Source organism: Pinus tabuliformis, chromosome 4_1 (genome assembly GCF_031772625.1).
Source record: "Pinus tabuliformis cultivar Carrire ecotype Pingquan chromosome 4_1, CPIR1, whole genome shotgun sequence".
Taxonomy (NCBI): domain Eukaryota; kingdom Viridiplantae; phylum Streptophyta; class Pinopsida; order Pinales; family Pinaceae; genus Pinus; species Pinus tabuliformis.
Genome location: NC_142303.1, coordinates 57,299,010 through 57,321,323, shown reverse-complemented (window position 1 = coordinate 57,321,323; position 22,314 = coordinate 57,299,010). Strand labels below are relative to the sequence as shown.

General features: G+C 40.7%; 1 protein-coding gene across 3 annotated transcripts in view; it reads left to right on the top strand.

Annotated features, from left to right (window-relative positions):
* The first annotated feature begins 3,702 nt into the window (after positions 1-3,702).
* Positions 3,703-22,314, top strand: part of LOC149174147 (uncharacterized) — a 151,197-nt gene continuing 132,585 nt past the window's right edge. The window contains exon 1 of one of the 3 annotated variants that reach the window (XM_089419191.1): positions 3,703-4,304. In XM_089419191.1, the coding sequence (XP_089275317.1) occupies positions 3,858-4,304 (447 nt within the window). In that variant the 5' untranslated portion in view covers positions 3,703-3,857. The remainder of the gene's footprint in view (positions 4,305-22,314) is intronic. The other 2 variants (XM_089419190.1, XM_089419189.1) reach the window with 2 other exon arrangements.

Genomic DNA, 22,314 nt, shown 5'->3' with positions numbered 1-22,314 from the left:
AAACTGATGCTAACATGTTCTCATAACTTTCTCTGATGTCTTTGAATGCATCACATTCCAAAATGAAATGTTTTTCTGATTCCACAGCCCCAAACGTGCAAAATGTACACACCTGTTCTTCCCAAGCTTCTTTAGGCCTTTTCCACCATCCTGTTTCACACCAAAGTTGATGTGAGTTGGTCCTTAATTGAGCAATAAGAACCTTTGCCCTCCACGAAATGCTAGCTCCAATGAACTATTTTTGTTGTAAATCACACGTAGGGTTGAATTCCTCAATATAATATTTCTTCTTTCTACCCAACTCTTTTCCCCATACATTTTTACGAAACTTCTCCATAACAAAATCCTTTAGCTCCTTGTTATTAAAAACGCTGAATCTATTTTCACAATTAAAAAAATTATTCAAACACCCCACTTTCAAATTAAAAAAAAAAAAACAAAAACAACAACTTAAATTTGAAATGAAAAAAATCTTTGTGGAGGCGCATAAGAATAAAAACGCTGAATCTATTTTCACAATTAAAAAACTATTCAAACACCCCACTTTCACATTAAAAAAAAAAACCAAAAAAAAAAAAACTAGATTTGAACTAGAAAATCATTGTCGAGGCGCATGTCTAGACTAGTGCCATGTAAAATATATAATGCAATGGGATAAATGCCACATAATACAACCAACGTACGGTAAACATTTACACACATTACCTCCAACTAGGGGTTAAATTTGATGGGTGACTCTACCCGTCAAGGAATTTTTTTATGACATTTTTATTTTTAAACTGCCCATCATATGACTTTTAATATTTATTTGTACAAGTTTCATCTAATTTCAAATTGTACTCATAATTGTTGCAAATTTTCCATTCTTTGTTGTACCATTGGACTCAACTCTCATTGCTACACTTTGTTTTGAGACCAGTTGATCAAACTTTTTTGCAAATTTTCCAGATTGTTGAAATGTTTTGAGTTTTTTTTAAGATGGAAATAGTGATAAAATAAATGAGAAATATGTATAGAAACAACAAAAAATAATATTATAAAGTGAAAAAATATATATTCATAATTACTCTCACATGAAAATAATAAATGTTAATATTGTTGCAACAAATTTGACAAAAATAATTCACTCACACATACCATGTTTTCCATTTAAGTCACTACCATGTTAATCCCATGTATGGGAGCACTGAAAAGAAGTAAAACAGGGGCTTCGAAAAGTGATAGCCAAATATTTGGCGATGATTGATGGAACAGTCAAATATGTGAGAAATCAATCATGCTCCAACTAAATCGCAGAGTTGTTTAGAAATTAGGGGATCCCAAATCAGAGCCAACATCATCACATCACCCAAATAGTAATCTAGAAAAGCTCTTCCCCATCACTGAAAAGAAACTGCAACATCGGTTCAGAGAAAACCCTCAACTCAATCTCTTGCACAACGTTATGGAATTAGTTTTGAATATGATTATATAGAGGGAAAAGCCATAGTATCCATCACATTTTCAATGAAGCACGGCCATTATCAATTGACCGAAGTATGGTCAATTGGGCGAAGCAGAAAATAATTGTATTTCTTGTGTTGTTGGGTCAATAGTGCAGATCAATTTGCATGAGAATCTCTGTGGTGTTAAACACTAGCCTACCAAGTTTGAAATATACCCCCTCCCGTCACACCTTGCTCTGCACATTATAATATTATAATTATTTCACAAACTTATTTCTACGCTTTTGGACGAGATGCTCGGCAACACAATCTCTGAAATGCCCTCATGCTTTGAATCTTCGGTTATGGGATCCTGAAAGCAGGGTATATGCCATCAACTTTTTAGAAAAGTCATTCTGACTATGAAACTATGTCACAGATATTTGAATACGAGTGTGTACACAAGTGTGAAAACCGAGACTTACAAATTTGGAAATATGTTGACCCCTGTCACTTGAATTATAGAATTATAGTATGCAATTCATAAACTTATTCCTACTCTTCCGGCTTTGCTACGAGATTTTCGCGTGTTAGGTTTAGTTCGGGCCACTCAGAAGCGTTGATAGTCACATGATGGCATACAACGACATTGTTTGGAAACAAAGATTCTTTCCAAATATGCCAGTGAGGGAAATTGGAATAAGTCCTCGCTAGGTCATGTCAACAAATCATGGTGAATTGATGGCGAAAGCAAACAAAACCATAGTAATGATGTGTCCAAATATTATTTATTACTCATTACTTGCTATAATTATCACTCATTCCATGCCTGCAGCTCAAGATGGTGTGACCAGGGAGAGGTGTAACCCAGGTCCCTCTCCCGTTGGATAGACCACCTACCATTGTATGTGATCATTTCCCAAGTTCACAGTGAATGCATTGTGAATATATTCAATCCCTGCAAAAAGGCATGGGAGGACTGAAAAGAAGTAAAACAGGGGCTTCGAAAAGTGATCTAAGATGCATTGTGAATATATTAAATCTCTGAAGAAAGCAAGGGAAGACTGAAAACAACTACATCTGAAAACAACTACAACCTATGATTGCGTGACCATGGCACGACAATTGAATGAACCCCATCCTTAATTGACCATCGATCTTGATAAGGATTCCATAGTAACCTTACTTCCTCGTCCGTTTCAATCATGGCCCATATATATCCGATTTCATCAATCTGAGCCGGAAGTCCTTAAAGCTAGGTGTGAGGGTAAAGATGATAGGAAGAAATTATTATCCAGGCATTCATATATTTTTTAGATGGCCAGGCTCTAGGGTTTATTTCTCTATCAATGTTGCGATAAATATAACCCATCCATCACATAATAATAAAACCACAATCAAAATACACAAAGCTAAGTAAAGATAGAGAAAAATTTAATTTATTAAAAATTAAAAAAACAAAACACTATTGCCTATATCCAGCAAGTATGTATAGAAAAACAAATACAGATATCCAACAAGCATGGATAGAAAACGAATAGAGCAGATCATCTCTCAAATATAAGTAGTGTGAAACAATATCTATGGCTATCATTTACTGGTTACTTGATCGGCTGAGTTATGGTTTTGTAGCATTCGAAGTTCCAAACTTTGCAGAGTTTTTCTTATGCCCTGCGCCTCACCACATTCAACAATGAATAACTTACAGATTGCTGTTGATTAGAATTTGACACGAATTGGAAGTTGCAACTTGCAAACGAATCACCATAAATTAGTAACATAACTCGACAGTGGGTAGCTGGGAATTGATTACCATACCATTTACCTGTTGAAAACTAGAAATTGATATTTATGACTTAGTCCAGAATCCGGATAGTTGTCACTTGGGAAATTGCGATACAGGTGGATTATTAAATAAGATATTAATAATGTTAATGAATCACTAGCGAAATTGCGATACAAGTGGATTATTAAGTAATATATTAATAATGTTAATAAATCATTATTCACAATAATTTGCTCCCCGTTCAGATCAAGATTAAATATATATAATTTTTTTTTTTTTTTTTTTAACTTTTTTTTTTTAAATATGCCCGTCCTATTGAAATTTTTAAAAATTATTGGCAAGTTACAATGACGTCGAGATTTGGAATTGGAAAATATTTTACGTGTTAAAAAGCCAAATACGGCATATTCGCGTCAAATTTAACCCTTGCCTCCAACTCCCAAAGAGTGATCGGAATTGAATCCAGTACGACAACCAATTGACACCAGGCTCTCGCACACGTGGCGTGATTTTCTGCCATAAAATTAAGAAAACCGGATAGAACCCTTCTGTTCCTAAGGGCCTCCCGCTGTAGTTATGCTCACTGACCATTCTCTCACAAAAAATATTTGCCAAATTCAACAGCATTGTCCGACCTGAACATCAAAATGGATGGTCTGGATGGGTCTATCAGCAATGCCGAACTGGAGGTAGCACCACAAATCGATATCGTTATTGCGGGTGGTGGACTGGCGGGCCTTGCTCTGGCGCTGGGCCTTCAAGAACGACACATACAAGCTCACGTGTTCGAATCCTACCCTGTTCTCAGCGCAGTCACAGCTACTGTAATAGGTATTGGCAGCAACGGTATCGCTGCCCTGGAAGGCATTAAGCCCGGACTCACCACCGCAATAGCCGAAGCAGGCGCTTACACCATAAAATTCAGCTATAAGTCCTACATTAATGGACAGGAAGAGATATTCAGAACCACAAGAAGGTCCTCTGGTGATTGGATCACTGTGCGATGGGAGTCCGTTCAGCGAATTCTTGCCAGCTTCCTTCATAAATCCTCAATTTACTTCTCGCACAAACTAATAGGATACAAGCCATTCAAGGTCGGTATATGTTCACATTATATTCTAAAATTCTGTATATGACTAATTAATTATGATGGTGATATATATATACCCATCTCGAGTTAATTAATGATGATACACGCAACAGCGTAGAACCATCTCGACTTTGAAACATAAACAATAGTTCTACCTTCTGCCGTTTTTGTGAACTATGGTACCTTCCTCTCAGCTTATTATACAGGGTTTGAATTGGGTTGGTAACAGCTTTTGGATATTAGCTATATCAGGTATGAGTTTGTGTTCCCATATGAATATGACTTTGAATTTGAACATTAATTTAATTTAATATGTAAAATTTAAAAAATATAATAAGATTTTAATATGGAATGATGTATTTTTTTACATAAGTGGGAAAGTCTATTATAATTCAGTGGCCAAACAAATAGCGTAGTTTTAAAAATCGGAACCGGTGACTGGACCGGTTCACTTAATAAACTGGGTTTCAAACTGGAACTGGTCAAACCGGGACTAGTTAGATCTCAATGAACCGGTTTTAAAAAAACACATGAAATAATTAATTTTTAATGAAAAACTATTTTTAAGATTTAAAACCATTATTCCAAACCAATATACACAAAATATACAAAGTTTGCCAATATACATATATACCCATGTAAAGGTGAATATATCAACATGGCACCAAATGCAATACATATCAGCAACAAAATATATAATCAACCAGGCTCTAAATGACCTCTAGAGTTCAAAAACAAAGCCTACAAGTCTACATATATGATACTAGTGATCAGCGATATCACTTGAAACTTCTCATCATGATCAAACTCAGTTGGTTGAGTTTTGACTCCCAAACTTTGCAACTGCTGGAGTCACAAACTTATCTACTGGTTCAGTGACTTGAGTTTCAAACTTCTGAAGGTATTCTGCCCTAATATGCCCTATCACTTTATTTGGTGCTCCACATAGCTTTACATGGCCTCCTATCCCAGCCAAGTTTTGCTTGAACCTGTTAATATCCCCTCCTTCAATAGATTTTTGGCAATATTTGCAGATCATTTTGCCATCAATCATATCACAATGAGTCCATGCAGTATCCTTGGCTTTTGGAGGCATGATGGCTACTACTTAGCTCAAACTCTTCGCTGTGTGAAAATTCTATCACTGCAGCAACTGATTTACTTTTCCTACTTATTCCACAATAAGTTATTTATGAAATTACTTCAATAAACATTAAAATAAATACTGCTGCAGATATCACACCGTAATACAGAAACAAACATATGCACAAGAATCAACACATTGACACAGTTATTTTGGACAATAGTCCTCGGAAAAACCCAATGTGGGAAAATCGGTGCAATAAGGGAATTTTTTATTATTCAACAATTCTTCAGTACAACAGGGTGCCAAACTAGCTTACCCACAGAGAGAAAAATTCTCCAGCACTTCTCCTAATCCCAGCGTCAGCCTGACTGACCTTTGCGTGGCTCTCAGACCCTCTGCGTCAGCCCCTGCTTGACTGCATCAGCCCTGAACCTCTCTGCATCATCCACGCAGGCCCAGTTAATGACTGCGCAGTCTCTTGCTGCCTCTACCTCTGCCTGAAATGCTTTGCGTCCGCCTCTCCTGCCTCTGCGTTGATCTCTAGTGGTTGATCCCATCTCTTTGTTCCGTACTTGCTGTCTCCTGACTGCTCACCAGACCACTGGTTCAATTTCTCATCTAACCTCGCTCCAGAAATTGAACTGATTGGTCTCCCTTAGTGTGTTCTCCAAGTGACCCTCAAGCCTCCTCTTATACTTTTCTGGTTGACAGATCAATGGCTGAGATTAAGTCCCTAATCAACGACTAAGATTAGATCTGGCTTGATCCATGACTTTTGGACCATTCTAACACAGTTTTCTATTAATTCACATTAATATTTTAATTTCCTTAAGTTTAGACTTAGGGACTCCATTAAAAATATTAATTATTTTAATATCTCCCAAACTGTTTAGAATCAGCCCAAACCCTTTCTGGGTATTGGATATCTCACGTGCTTTAGCCTCTCCAAAATTTTTTGTGGCTAGAGCACATCCGATGCTACCCCAAATCAACACTCCCTCTTAGCAAGCACTGTGCTTTAGTAATGCTCCTCACTGAGTATCACTCTGATCATCCGGCATCGGTCCCTGTGCTGATGCTAAGCCTCCCTGCCCAACATCCTTTGCACTGTTATGTCCTGTACTGCTGCCCATGGCTCTGACACTGTCACTGCTGCATCTGTACGATAACTCCCTTTGCATCTGTGTTGTTATCACTCTCGTTTTTGCTATTGAACTGGGTTCTTAACCATCCCCATCTTTTCCTCGAAGTAGTCAAACTTTGTCTTCCCAAGGGCCTTGGTGAGGATGTTCGCCACTTGTTCTCCTGTGGGAGTGTAGCTCAACTGTACAGCTCCTTGTTAGACACAGTCCCTGACAAAGTGACACCGAATATCAATATGCTTTGACCTATCATGAAACACTAGATTCTCAGAGAGCTTGATGCAACTGTGATTATCACACATGATCCTGGTCGCCTCCATATTCCTTTTGAATAGGTTCACAAGCAGTTTTCTAAGCCATATGGCCTCACACGAAGCTGTGCTCGCCGCCATATATTCTGCCTCCTATGAGCTCAAAGCCACAGACCTCTGTTTCCTACTACACCAGGAGGTCATTCCTGATCCAATGTTGAAACAGTACCCAGAGGTACTTTTCCGATCCACTGAACTTCCTGCCCAATCTGCATCAGTAAATCCATTCAACTTGATATCCTTACCTTTGGTGTACAAGAGTCCATAGTCGACTGTTCCTTGTAAATACCTGAGAACGTGTTTGGCTGCTGCCCAGTGTGCCCTCTTCGGTTCCACCATGAACTGACTGAGGGTGTTGACAGCGTAGCAAATGTCTGGCCTGGTATTGACCAAATACATCAGGGACCCTATGAGTTGCCTGTATAGGGTGGGATCGACATCCTTGTCTTCTGATGCATCAATCTTCTTCCAGTTTGTGATCATTGGCGTAGCCATGGGTCTACAGTCCATCCCGAATCTTTTCAAGATCTCTGTAGCATACCTCCCTTGTCCAAGGAAGATCTCTCCCTTCGGCTGCCAAACTTCCAACCCTAGGAAGTAGTGCATTCGTCCCAAATGCTTCATATCGAATTCTGTGGCTAGGTTCTTCTTGCAGTCCCCAATGAGTCTGGATGATCCTGACAGAAAGAGATCATCCACATACAATACTAAGATTAGCGGCTCGTTCTCTACAACCAGATAGTAAATATTCGGATCCGCGTCACTCTTGACAAATCCCATCTTCTGCAAGTAGCCATCTATTTGACCATACCATGCTCTCAGTGCCTGTTTCAATCCATACAAGGCTTTTTTCAATCTACATACATGAGACTTCTTCTCATGAGTCTCAAAGCCCTCTGGTTGTTCAATGTATACCTCTTCTTCTATTACCTCGTTTAGAAATGCCGTTTTGACATCCCTCTGATGGATCTCCCATCCCATCTAGGCTGCAAGAGATATCACGGTTCTAATAGATGTATAACTGGCTACCGGGGTGAAGGTCTCCTCATAGTCAATCCCTTCCTTTTGAGCATACCCCTTAGCCACAAACCTAGCATTGTATTTCTCAACACTGCTGTCTGCAACATATTTGATCTTGTAGATCCATCTTGAACCTACCACTGATCTATCTTGAGGTTTTGGCACCACCTCCCTGACATCGTTCACCATTATGGAGTTTTACTCCTCCACCATCGCATCTAGCCAAGCCCGATGTTGAACTGCCTCCTTGAAACTGGCAAGCTCTCCATCCTGAGCTACTAATGCCTGATATCTATCTGGCTTTTTTCACTCCCTCTTATTGTTTTTTGGCTCATCGATGAATTCCTCTGCATCTCGCAGAATCTGACGAAGTTCCCTGCTAGTTCTTCCTCTGCCAGCATGTGCTTCTGTTTGCTCCTCCTCCTCATCCTGAGAGTCTTCCTGATCTGAGGAAGAATTCTTTACTTTTGTTGGTTGAAGAGGCTTAACCAACAGTTCCTCTTTCGACTACTCCTCGGAAGACATCTCGCGAGATCTTCTGAAAGCCCTGTCTTCCATGAACTTTACATCTCGTCGTACTACTACCTTCCTGCTCCCTGGAAGATAGATTCTATATGCCTTAGCATTCTCACTATATCCCACCAGATACCCCTTTTCCGCAGCCTGATCGAGCTTCTTCCTCTTTTCTTCGGGTATGCAACAATATGCTAAACTCCCAAATATCCTAAAATGACTGACTTTAGGTGTCTTCCCTGTGAAGACTTTCTCTGGAGTAATCTTGCCCAAAGCCCAATGAGGAGTCCTGTTCTGAACATAGACAGCTGCGTTGCATGCTTCAGCCCACAGGAATTTTGGCATATCCTGATCATACATCATGGCCCTACTTGCTTCTACAATAGTCTTGTTCTTTCTTCAGCTACCCCATTCTGCTCTGGATTGTAGGGAGCGGTCCACTCTCTTCTGATGCCCTCCTTAGCGCAAAAATCAGTGAAGTCCTTATCGACATATTCTCCACCATTATCCGACCGCAAAAATTTTATTTTCTTCTTAGTCAGATTCTCCACCAGAGCCTTGAACTCCTTGAATCGACAAAAAACTTCATCCTTGGTTTTCAGAAAATAAATCCAAGTTTTCCTTGAGTGGTCATCAATGAAGGTAAGGAAATACTCGGCACCACTGAGAGCTTTGACGGACATAGGTCCGCAGATATCTGAGTGTATCAATCCTAGTACACTCTTGGCTCTGTGTTTACTCCTAGGAAATGCTGCCTTGGCATACTTTCCTAGAGCACATCCCCTGCATACATCATCTTGTTCCGTACTCAGATTCGGAACTCCTGCTACAGTGCTCCTGAGAATTCTCAGAGCTCCATGGTGCAAGTGACCCATTCTTCTGTGCCATAGTTCATTCAAGTCCTTGTCTCCATCACTGCCTATTAGTGCCATTGGTGATTCTAGTTGTAATCTATACAACCTATTACTTTTGATCCCGATCTGCACTCTCTTTTTCCGGCTTGGGTGTTTGACGTATATCTTCTCCTTGATGAAGTAGACGTCATAGCCTTTGCCTTGTAGTTGCGACATGGAAAGTAAGTTCATCCCCAATCCTGGTACATGCAGCACATTTGTAGCACGGAACTGTTCTCCCGATTCTGTTTGAAAAACTATGGTACCCTTCCCTACTGGAGTACACTTTGCCTTGTTCCCCATGGTGATCTAAAAGTTCATCTTCTCTTCTCGATATTCTGAGAAACACTCCCTGATTCCCGTCATATGCCACGAGGCTCCACTCTCTATATACCATACTTTTGATGATGCAACACTAGTCATACACGCCACTTCTTCTTCCAGCCTGCAAGCCAACATAGAGAAATCAGAATCTCTTTTCTCTTGTGCAATCTTCTGAAAATCTGTGAGAGTCCCCTGACGTGGATGCCTCTGCATCGTGGTCTCGACCCATAATTGGTTTTCCCTTTCTGTCTCTGATTACTTGCTCTGATACCATGTGAAAATTCTATCACTGCAGCAACTGATTTACTTTCCCTACTTATTCCACAATAAGTTATTTATGAAATTACTTCAATAAACATTAAAATAAACACTACTGCATATATCACACCGTAATACAGAAACAAACATATGCACAAGAATCAACACATTGACAGTTATTTTGGACAACAGTCCCTAGAAAAACCCAATGTGGGAAAACCGGTGCAGTAAGGGAGGTTTTTATTATTCAACAATTCTTCAGTACAACAGGGTGCCAAACTGGCTTACCCATAGAGAGAAAAATTCTCCAGCACTTCTCCCAATCCCAGCGTCAGCCCGACTGTCCTCTACGGGGCTCTCAGACCCTCTGCGTTAGCCCCTGCTTGACTGCGTCAGCCCTAGACCTCTCTATGTCACCCACACAGGCCCAGTTAATGACTGCGCAGTCTCCTGCTGCCTCTGCATCTGCCTGAAATGCCCTGCATCTGCCTCTCCTGCCTCTGCATTGATCTCTAATGGCTGATCATGTCTCTCTGTTCTGTACTTGCTGTCCCCTGACTACTCACCAGACCACTGGTTCAATTTCTCATCTAACCCCGCTCCAGAAATTGAACTGATTGGTCTCCCTCAGTGCGTTCTCCAAGTGACCCTCAAGCCTCCTCTTATACTTTTCTGGTTGACAGATCAACGACCAAGATTAAGTCCCTAATCAACGGCTAAGATTAGATCTGGCTTGATCCATGACGTTTGGACCATTCTAACACAATTTCATATTAATTCACATTAATATTTTAATTTCCCTAAGTTTAAACTTAGGGACTCTATTAAAAATATTAATTATTTTAATATCTCCCAAACTGTTTAGGATCTGCCGAAACCCTTTCTGGGTATTGGAGATCTCATGTGCTTTAGCCTCTCCAAAAATTTTTGTGGCTAGAGCACATCCGATGCTACCCCAAATCAACATGTTGTTCTAGTACTCAAGCAAAAACTCAACACTCTCCAAGCTCCCAATCAAACTCACAAAAACTCCAAATGAGATGTGTGAGGCAAATGAGGGGGGTGAGCTCCTTTTAAAGGCTTGGAGAGGGTGTTTTTGGAGGGAAAGAACCCTTACTTTCCCTCCAAAACACACAGGAAGTTTCCAAAAAGACTCTGTGTGGGTCCGCTATGGTCTTGGCAATGAATCAACCTGTTTATGATGAAATCGACCGGTTTGACCATAAAACAGTTTTAATTTTAGTTAACAATGGCATGTTCTATGCTTGGCACAATTTACTTCAATGTTCCTTAGTAGCCCAAAATCAATTTCCAATTTCCAATAACAATCACAATAATCACATTGACAGTAAAAGCAGATAGAACATAAAACAAACTGCAGAAGACAAGCCAAGACAAGAGGACACTAGATTTGGTGGATGCCAGGGAAAAACCCCAATGTGGGGAAAACCCTTTGATCAATTCTTCTTATTATTAAATCAAAAGTTCAGCAGAGAGAGAGTACAAAAGTCAAATTGACTTGCCCAATACAAAGTCAAAACAACCTTGTAAATTTCTGCAGTCAATTGCAGTCAAACTTCAACCCTAACTAGAAAGTCAACGCTAGTCAAAACAACAACAATTTTTCCTTAAAGCAACTTGGTCTTCCTTGGTCAAACTCAACTTGATTAGGAGGTCAATTTCAGCCCAAAACAACTCAGTCAAACTCGGTCAATTTCAGCCCAAAACAACAATCAACCCTGAAGTCAACGCAGGTCAAACAACCCAGAATTTCTCAGTTTCTGTTCCTAGAGATGTGGCCTAGAAAAATCGAACCTTTGACCTCAAAAACGCAGTCAAACTCGGTTAGCAAGTCCATGGTCTACGCTAGTCAAACCTGTCCCAGAACTCTGAAATTTTGGCCTGTAATTCTGCCCAGAAAACTAGTCCTCCTTGCCACACGTGTGAGAGAGAGAAGCTGCCCAATGTTGTACGAACCAATGAGATGAAGAGAGAGAAGAATGTGCCAAATGAGGTGTGAGGTCTCTTGTATTTATACAATTCGTTATGGGTGAAGAGACACATCCATTGGGCTTTTTGAGCCTACATGATGATGAGGCCGACTTGAACAATTTGCACATGTGTGGGCATAAATTCAAAATCACACTTCTTCTTGTCCGAATGAGATGATCTTTATACCAATCTTGGACCTCTCGAAAATAGGAATCTAATGCAATCATCATCTCCATCAAATGAGCTGTCCCAAGGTGGAATTTGCCCATAGTTGCCAATTTTAACACTCCCTCTCGACTAGGGAGAATTCCACCTGCCAATCCATCTGTCGTCATCATGCCTCATGCCATCCTGTCATCATGTACTATCTTTGTCATCTCATATCTGCTTTGCTGAACCATGAAGTAATAATGAAGAAGAATCGAGTGAGTCATAAGATCTTACCACTCTCCACTAACAACAGTCAGTCCAAAGGTAGAACCTCAATTGATCGCAGATCAAGTTTTTGAACACCATGCATCCTAGACATAGGGAGTATGACAGTACACGATGCGTCCATCGGTAGTGCTATGTTCCCTATCCACGTTTCCCAACTCATTGGCCAGATGAGAGGTACTTCCCATGAGTCTCGAACTACATGGGTAGGATGTATGCTGGGGCATCAGCAGGAGTAAGTGAACCACTCATCCTGCTCCTATGCCATAGGAGAAGGTGAACCACTCATCCTATGCATATATCAATCGTAGGGGAAGGTGAACCACTCACCCTACACACATGTCACCATGGGGTATCATAGGGGAAGGTGAACCACTCACCCTACACACGTGTCCAGTAGGGGAAGGTGAACCACTTACCCTACACACATGTCACAATGGGGTATCACAGGGGAAGGTGAACCACTCATCCTATGATTGCTCATAGTTCCAAGAAGTACCCCAAGCCCCCAGGAGCTCCCATAGCTCAGTGTCCAACTCAAGCGAGACCCTCATGGGAGGGTCTTTCCATGATTCCATGTCTCTCTCGGAAGGTTAAGAATTTGACCTTCCCCAAAGGCTTCGTGAGAATATCTGTGACCTGCTCATCAGTCTTGATGTGTTGGAGCCTTATTGCTCCCCGTTGTACCATATCTAGGATAAATTGGTACCTGATACCAATTTTCTTGGAGCGGTCATGGAACACGGGATTCTCTAAAAGGGGAACCCCACTCTGGTTGTCACAGAAGATCATGGTGGTATCCACCACGTGCTCAAATAACTCAATGAAGTGTTAGTTTTTGGTACCATTGGTTGTTTTCTAGACATGAAAATTGGTGGAGAGGCTAAGGTACATGAGTTCTAAAAAACCCAAAAACCGTTTGGTAAAATTCCATCCGGATTGTATTTATTAAAATAATTAATATTTTTAATGGGGTTCCTAGTCTAAACTTAGGAAAATTAAAGTATTAATGGGTATTAATCAAAATATGGGTGAGAATGATCTAGAAGGTGGATCAAGTCAAGTTTTAATCGTAGCCCCTTGATTAGAGACTTAATCTCGGTCGTTGAAGTCTCAACGAGAAAATTATAAGGAGGCGTGGGTTCATTTAGAAACACACACAGAGAGAACGAATTGATTTGGAGTTTGATTTCTGGTCTAAGAAGCTGAGAATTTGAACTGAGTGATCATTCTAAAGCAGAGGGGCAGGGATAGTTCGGGAATACTGGGTAGAGAGGTAGAGAGACACTAATGGAGGCAGCGCAACATCTAGAGGGACTGGCGCTGGGCCAATCTGGGCCCACGTAGGCCTGACGCAGAGCTAGAAGGGCCAGTGCAGAGCAGAAGATGCCCTCCATGCAGAAATTTGAAATTGTCGGGGAGCTGCCGAAATGGCCAGGAGAGGTTGACGCAGAAGCTTCAAGAGGCAGAAGAGACAACGCAGGGCTGACACAGAGCTTGTAAGGTTGACGCAGGGCCTATGCAGGGCCAGTGCAAAGATAGCTGGGGTTAGCCAGTTTTGTTGTCGGATTAGCGGGAATTTGCCGGGTGAAGTGAGGTAAATTCACTCAGTTTGCTGCCATTATATTTTCTCTGTCACTGGATTGTCGGGAGGGCTTCCAACATTGTATTTAGAATTACTTCTTAATAATAGAAAACCCTTAGAGCTGCTGCACCGATTTTCCCGCATTGGGTTTTTCCGGGGACTATTTTGTCCAAAAATAACTGTGTCCTATGTATCTTATTCTTTGCTCAGTTTTCTATTTTATGTAATCAAATTTAAAGTAGTGTAGGCTGGAAAAGTAATTTGCTTCAGTATTCAGAGAATAACTTGATGAATGAATATTAAAATCAAGTAGGTGAAGTAGATTTAGATTTGCTGCAGTAGGGGTTCCTTGAGGATTAGGAATTTTCACATGGTATCAGAGCATTGATTTTGAAACAGGAAGAGCAGATCCAACGCTGAGCAGAGAGGCCAATAGCTGCATTTGGCAGCAATTCGAATCCCCTTGAAGGGATTGTGTAGTCCTTGCCGGGAAGCAGAGATTACGAGGAAATCTCTCTTTGAGAAAGTCAACAAAGAGGTACGATTTCCAGTTCGCGAGTTTGCAGAGGCAGAGGGAGTGATGCAGAGCCTCAACACAGTGCTTGAAGGGCGCAGTTTCTGGCGGGGCAGAAATCCATCAGAAAAAGAGCGAAGACACATACAATGGGAATTTTCTCCTCAGAGAACCTTTTGCCAAAAAGTTCGAATTTCTCACTTGTTGGGCAGCTAAGCAATGTTGAACAATGACTAGAGGAGTCAGTTAGATAGTTTGGGTGAGATGGCATCGCATAGGCTCAGAGATCAGGACAGGTTGGAAGGAGCTTCCAACTATGTCATATGGAAGATTAGAATCTTAGCTATTCTAGAGGAGTACGATCTCGAAGCCTACGTCAACAGTTTTTTGGCTGTTCCCACTGACAATGATCAAAAGAAGAAGTACAAGGCCGAGCAGGGGAAGGCGAAGAGGTTCAGCAGGGGAAGGCGAAGAGGTTCATACTCGATGGAGTTCGAGATCATGTGGTCTCACACTTGCAAGGCAAAGATACAACCCGAGAGATGTGGGAAGCTTTGTCTTCATTGTATGAAGGCTCTTTCGAACAGCGGAAGATGTACCTAGAACAAAAGTTGCAGCGAACATTGATGCAGAAGGGAGAAGGGGCTAAATCCTATCTTCAATGTCTTCAAGACACTAGAGATCAACTTGCTGCAGTGGGGTCTACTCCTCAGTCTACTGCGATGGTAAGGACAACCCTGAATGGAGTCTCAGATGAATGGCAAGTTTTCGTCCAAAGTATATTGGGCAGGGAAAGACTACCTTCTTGGGAGGAGATGTGAGCAACCCTTCAACAGGAAGAATTAAGGAGGGATCTTGTTAAGGTCAATCTCAATGGCAGCAGTGCGAGTGGCACGAAGACTAAGGAGGAGGAGGAGAACGCAACTCTAACATCAAAGGACAACAAAAGTTGAAGCGAAAGAAGGACATTTCTAAGGTGAAATGTTTCAGATGTGGTGAGATGGGCCACTTTGCATCCCGGTGTCCTTTGAAGCAAAAGGATAAGGATGAGAAACATGATCCTAAGGCTGCTCCAACAAGATTGACGAAGATGAGTTTGCCATGAGTGCCCATGCATCTATAGGAGGGAAATGGGCGATATTGAGCTGTAGTCGGGAGGACTACATGTGGGCAGGATCCTTGAGGAGTTCACCTCTTGGATCAATTCCTTGCTACGGAAGCCTGAGATTTATCAGTAGCGAGATGGACTTAGTGTCAGATGATGCAGTGGATTGTTTGGATAGACAAATGCAGTAACCTGAGACTAGAGACTGATTAGCGCAGAGCAAGGTTGGCAACAGTGCAGAAGTCAACAACAACGCAAAAGATTCAGAGGGTTAGAGACTAGTAGCAGTCAGATTCCAACATTCATGGTATTATGCTGAACACAGTTAAATTTAGTAATTTTTGATGCTTTTCAGTTGCTTCTCTCAGCAATTGAGTTGCAGTACGAATGTAGTGTTAACAACATAGCAAATGCAGCATTTGAGAGGGATCCGTAGTACAAATGCAGCAGTGGAAATGGCAGTGTCATGGGCAGCTGTACAGTAGCAACAACAACACAGTGTTGGTGGCAGCAACAGTGCGGAAAGGAGATGCTTCAAAGACAGAGCAACATGCAGTTGGACATTGTTGCTAGAGCACTTTCCTTGCTAAGAGGGAGTGTTAGTTTTTGGTAGCATCGGTTGTGCTCTAGCCATGAAAATTGGTGGAGAGGCTAAGGCACATGAGTTCTAAAGAACCCATAAACCGTTTGGTGAAATTCCTCCTAGATTGTATCTTATTAAAATAATTAATATTTTTAATGGGGTTCATAAGTCTAAACTTAGGAAAATTAAAGTATTAATAGGTATGAATCAAAATATGGGTGAGAATGATCTAGAAGGCGGATCAAGTCAAGTTTTAATCTTAGTTGTTGATTAGAGACTTAATCTCGACCGTTGAAGCCTCAACGAGAAAATTATAGGAGGCTTGGGGTTCATTTAGAAACACACATGAAGAGAATGAATTGATCTGGAGTTCGATTTCTAGGGCTAGGAAGCTGAGAATTTGAACTGAGTGATCATTCTATAGCAGGGGGGCAGGGATAGTTCGAGAATACTCGGCAAAGAGGCAGAGAGATACTAGTGGAGGCAACACAACGTCTAGAGGGACTGACATTGGGCCAGCCTAGGCCAGCAGGCCTGATGCAGAGCCAGAAGGGCCAGCGCAGAGCAGAAGTTGCCCTCTACGCAGAAATCCAAAGTTGCCGGGGAGCTGTCGGAACAACCGGGAGAGGTTGACACAGAAGCTTTAGGAGGCAGAAGAGATAGCGCAGGGCTAACGCAGAGCCTGTAAGGCTGATGCAGGGCCTACGCAGGGCCAACGCAAAGATAGCCGGGGTTAGCCAGTTCTGTTGCCGGATCAGCCGAATTTGCCGGGTGAAGTGAGGTAAACTCACTTTGTTTTCCACCATTATATTTTCTCTGTCACTGGATTGCCAGGAGGGAATCCAACACTGTATTCATAATTACTGCTTACTAATAGAAAACCCTTAGAGTTGCTGCACCGGTTTTCTCGCATTGGGATTTTTCGGGGAATATTTTGTCCAAAAATAACTGTGTCCTATGTATCTTGTTCTTTGCTCAGTTTTCTGTTTCATGTAATCAAATTTAAAGTAGTGTAGGTTGCATAAGTAGTTTGCTTCAGTATTCAGAGAATAACTTGATGAATGAATATTAAATTCAAGTAGGTGAAGTAGATTCAAATTCACTATAGTAGGGGTTCCTTGAGGATTAGGAATTTTCACATTCCTCAACCAAACAACTTCACAACAAGCCATACTAGCTGCAATATATTCAGCCTCGGCGGTGCTTAGTGCAATCGATTTTTGCTTCCTGCTCATCCAAGAAATTGAAGCAGATCTCAATGAGAAGCAACATCCAAACATGCTCTTACAATCCACCACACTGCCAACCCTGTCAGCATCTATATATCCATGCAACCTCAAATTCCTGGCAGTGTATCTCAGTCCATAATAGATTGTGCCCCGGAGATATCTCAAGAGATTCTTAGCAACAATCCAATGTATGTGATGAGGCTCGACCATGAATTGACTCAACGTGTTCACATCAAAGCATATGTCAGGACGGGAGTTTACCAAGAACATCAGTGCTCCCACAAGTTGTCTATATTCAGAAGGGTTCGCCAATTCGGGCCCAACAACACTTCCACATAGCTTCTTGAAGTTGAGTTCCATCGGAGTAGACACAGACTTGCAATCCACCCTCCCACATCTTTAAAGCAGCTTCACAATGTATTTTTCTTGAGAAAGGAAAATCTCACCTGGATTTTGCCAGACCTCCAGACCTAGGAAGTAGTGCATCAATCCTAGGTCCTTCATCTCGAACTCGGAAGCCAACTCCCTCTTGCATTGATAAATGAGAGGGTCTGCACCTGTCAGAAAGAGATCATCCACACAAAGGACCAGAATGAGAGGTTTGTCATTCTCAATCTTGAAATATAGGTTATGGTCAACATCACTCCTTGTAAATCCCAACTTCATAAGATAGCTATCAATCCTCTCATACCAAGCCCTGGGGGCTTGCTTCAACCCATATAGGTCTTTCTTCAACCTGCATTCACGTGTCCTTTGATCCTGTACTTCAAACCCCTTAGGTTGTTCCAAGTAGACTTCCTCCTTAAGCGATCCATACAAGAAAGCAGTCTTAACATCCATTTGATGTAGGCTCCATCCTTGAGAGGCAACAAGATAAATAATTGAACAGATAGTGGTATATCAGGCAAATGGTGCAAATATTTCATCATAGTCTACCCCTTCCTTTTGAGAGAAGCCTTGAGCAACGAACCTGGGCTTGTATTTGTCAGCGCTCCCATCAACTCCATGTTTGATTTTGTAAAGCCATTTCAAGGTGACCACAGACTTGTCCATGGGTCTAGGAACCACATCTCAAACATCATTCTTCGTGATTGATTCACACTCCTCATTCATCGCATCTTTCCATACTTGGTGTTTCACAGCTTCTTCGAACATACAAGGCTCAGATTGAATAATGGTACTCATAGCAGCAAGGTATCCTTGATACCTGGTGGGCTTCTTAATTGCACGAAATGTCCCTCTTGGAGCAATATGCTTTTCAACATCTTCGAGAGTGTCTTTGAGCCATAACGGTCTTTTCCTTGAGGTAGAGGGATCACTGGGAGGTGGATCAATGGAATCCATCAGACCTTCAACATTGGGCATAGGATCATCGGATGGATTTTTCCTACTTCCCTGTAGCATCATCATTTTCTTTTCCTAGAATGGGGAGATCTCTGGCTTTCCCAAGAGCAGTGTCTTCATCGAATGTAACATCATGGCTTACTTCCACATCTCGTTTACCAAGCACATAGATTCTATATGCCTTTGAGTTTTCACTATAACCCACAAAAGTTCCTTTCTTCCCGCATGCCCCCAACTTGTTTCTCTTCTCTTTAGGCACAAGAAAATATACAAGACAACCAAATATTCTAAAATGAGAAACATCAAGTTTCTTACTAGTGAAAAATTCTTCGGGTGTCTTGAAATTCAATGCTTGATGTTGACACCAATTTTGAACATATATGGCGGTATTTGCAGCTTCTCCCCATAAGAACATTGTTAGACCTAGATCATGAAGCATGGCATGGGTGGCTTCCATGACCGTTTGATTCTTCCTTTCAACAACTCCATTTTGCTCGGAATGCCAGCGTCTCTACAATAGTCATTGATTTCATTTGATTCATATTCAGTCCCATTGTCGGTTCTCAATATTTTGATCTTCTTCCCTATTTGATTCTCCAACAAGGCTTTGAAAGCATGAAACCATTTGAATACTTCATCCTTCTTCTTCAAGAAATAGATCCATGTTTTGCGAGAGAAGTCGTCCACAAAGATAGCATAATATAAGTATCCTCCTAATGATGTTACAAGCAACATACCAGATAGGTCAGAATGGACTAGTTGAAGAATATCATAAGTTTGACTTTCGCTTGAAGTTGTAAGTTTCCCAACTACACAACCCTGACAAACACCTTCATGATTCATGTTGAAATCGGGCATACTTGTGACCATCTTCCTTACCCCAAGTAAGGCTTTGTAATGAAGGTGGGCAAATCTTTGGTGACATAATTCGGATTGAAGAGATGTGTCACAAGACATGGCTCCCAAGGGACTTCCTCCAACTTGATAAAGACCATCAACCCTAAATCCAAGTGTAAATGCATCTTTAGGGTTTTTTCCTTCTTTGAATCCTGGCTTAAATCCTTGACCTTGTTTCCTTGGACCAACATTGTTCTTCCTTTTAGCATGAGTGGAGAAATCAATAGGATCATTTCCATTTGAGGGCTTATCTCTCTCCATCACCCTTATTTCTTCTTGAGTGCATCTAGTCAATAATTCATCAAAACCCAGAATCTTGTCATTGTTGAGGATGGTGGTGTTAAACACATCCCATGCTCTTGAAAGACCTCCAAGTGCAATAAGAGTGAGCTCCTTGTCACCAACAACTTCTCCAATAGATAGAAGATCATTCTTGATTTCGGTAATCTTCATGAAGTAAGATTGAATGCACTCTCCTCTATCCATCTTGATGTCTTTCAAATTGTTCTTGAGAAAGAGGACTTGATTTGCATTGTTTACTTTGAACATCCCTTGTCATACATCTCCTTAGATGTTTCCAAATCAGAAATATAGAGAACCAAAGGCTTGTGAATGGAATGTACAATAATTTTCTTAACTTTGACCTCACATTTCTTGTACTTTGTTTTTTCAGCAGCGGGTGCATTTGAAGGAGGCTCCACCATTCTTCCCTTTACATAGGTCATAGCATCATTCTCTTCCAAAGTCAAATCCAAAGACATCTTCCATGCATGATAGTTGGATTTGACCTTGAGCTTGTCCCCGGATTTGAAGTATGATGTCATCATTGAAGCTAGACTAATATTCTTGTCCAACAACTTTCCTTAGTGATTACTTTTCTCACTCTTATTTGGGCTTTGTCTTCACCTAGGCTTCGATACCATGTTAATTTTAGTTAACAATGGTATGTTCTATGCTTAGCACAATTTACTTCAATGTTCCTTAGTAGCCCAAAATCAATTTCCAATTTCCAATAGCAATCACAATAATTACATTGACAGTTAAAGCAAATAGAACATAAAACAAACTGTAGAAGACAAGCCAAGATGAGAGGACACCAGATTTGGCGGATGCTAGGGAAAAACCCAAATGTGGGGAAAACTATTTGATCAATTCTTCTTATTATTAAATCAAAATTTAGCAGAGAGAGAGAGTGCAAAAGTCAAATTGACTTGCCCAATACAAAGTCAAAACAACCCTGTAAATTTCTACAGTCAATTGTAGTCAAACTTCAACCATAACTAGAAAGTCAACGTTGGTTAAAACAACAACAATTCTTCCTTGAAGCAGCTCAGTTTTCCTTGGTCAAACTCGGCTTGATCAGGAGGTCAATTTCAGCCCAAAACAACTCGGTCAAACTTGGTCAAAGGAGAGAGAAAACTGCTGTAATTTTCGGTGGTCAAACAACACAACCTTGAAGTCAACGCAGGTCAAACAACCCATAATTTCTCGGTTTTTGTGCCCAGAGATGCGGCCTAGAAAAATTGAACCTTTGACCCAAAAAACACAGTGAAACTTGGTCAACAAGTCCTCGATCAACGCTAGTCAAACCTTTCCCAGAACTCTGAAATTTCCGCCTGTAATTCTGCCTAGAAAACTCATCCTCCTTGCCACATGTGTGAGAGAGAGAAGCTGCCCAATGTTGTACGAACCAATCAGATGAAGAGAGAGAAGAATGTGTGAGTAATGAATGTGAAAAATGAGGTGTGAGGTCTTTTATATTTATACTATTTGTTGTGGGTGAAGAGACACATCCATTGGGCTTCTTGAACCTACATGATGATGAGGCCGACTTGAACAATTTGCACATATGTGGGCATAAATTCAAAATCACACTTTTGCTTGTCCAAATGAGATGATCTTTATATCAATCTTGGACCTCTCAAAAGGAGGAATCCAATGCAATCATCATCTCCATCAAATGAGCCGTCCCAAGGTGGAATTTGGCCCTAGTTGCCAATTTTAATAATTGACTAGTTTGGTCTGATTTTTGTGTTTTTTTGGCTAAGTCGGCCCTTAAATTGGGTTTTTTTCCCAGTTCGACCCGGTTGCCTAATGGATTGGCCGATTTGACTGGTTTCCGGTTCATGCTTGTCGATTTTTAAAAATATGACTAATAGTGGGTAGTTATCACTGACTGCTATTCCCAAATGCTGATTCATCACTGTTATTCAAGGAAAACCTCGCCACCTAGAACTACCTAGCTGGTGGTCCATAAGGGTGCAAGTTTTTACTCCTGTCAAATGCCTCATGGTCTTGGGCCATTAACGTGTTCCTTATATATGAAGAAGATTAGCTCTTAGCCAAGCAAAAATAGTTTTAGGGCATACTCCAAACACATGGAAATACATGTTGTATTATTAAAATATATATTTATAGAAAATACTTTTTTAAAGTTATATTCTATATGAGCAAGTTCGGCATTGGTGAGGCTACATAATGGTCCAAGAATAACACTCGAATAGGGTGGGGAATTGAATCGACGAATTGACCTCTAGGAGTACCTTAAAAACACACCCAATCATCATCTATCCCAAACCTGTGGACATATTTTATAAAAAAAATATATATTTTTCAGATATTTTTATTATTATTTTTTTTAATTTTAAAATATTTTTAATTTATGATTATGAAAAAATAGAATTTTTATTTTTTAACTTTTTGTCTTTGAATAAAATTAAAGCTTTTTTACATGATATATATATATATATATATATATCATGTAAAAATGCTTTAATTTTAT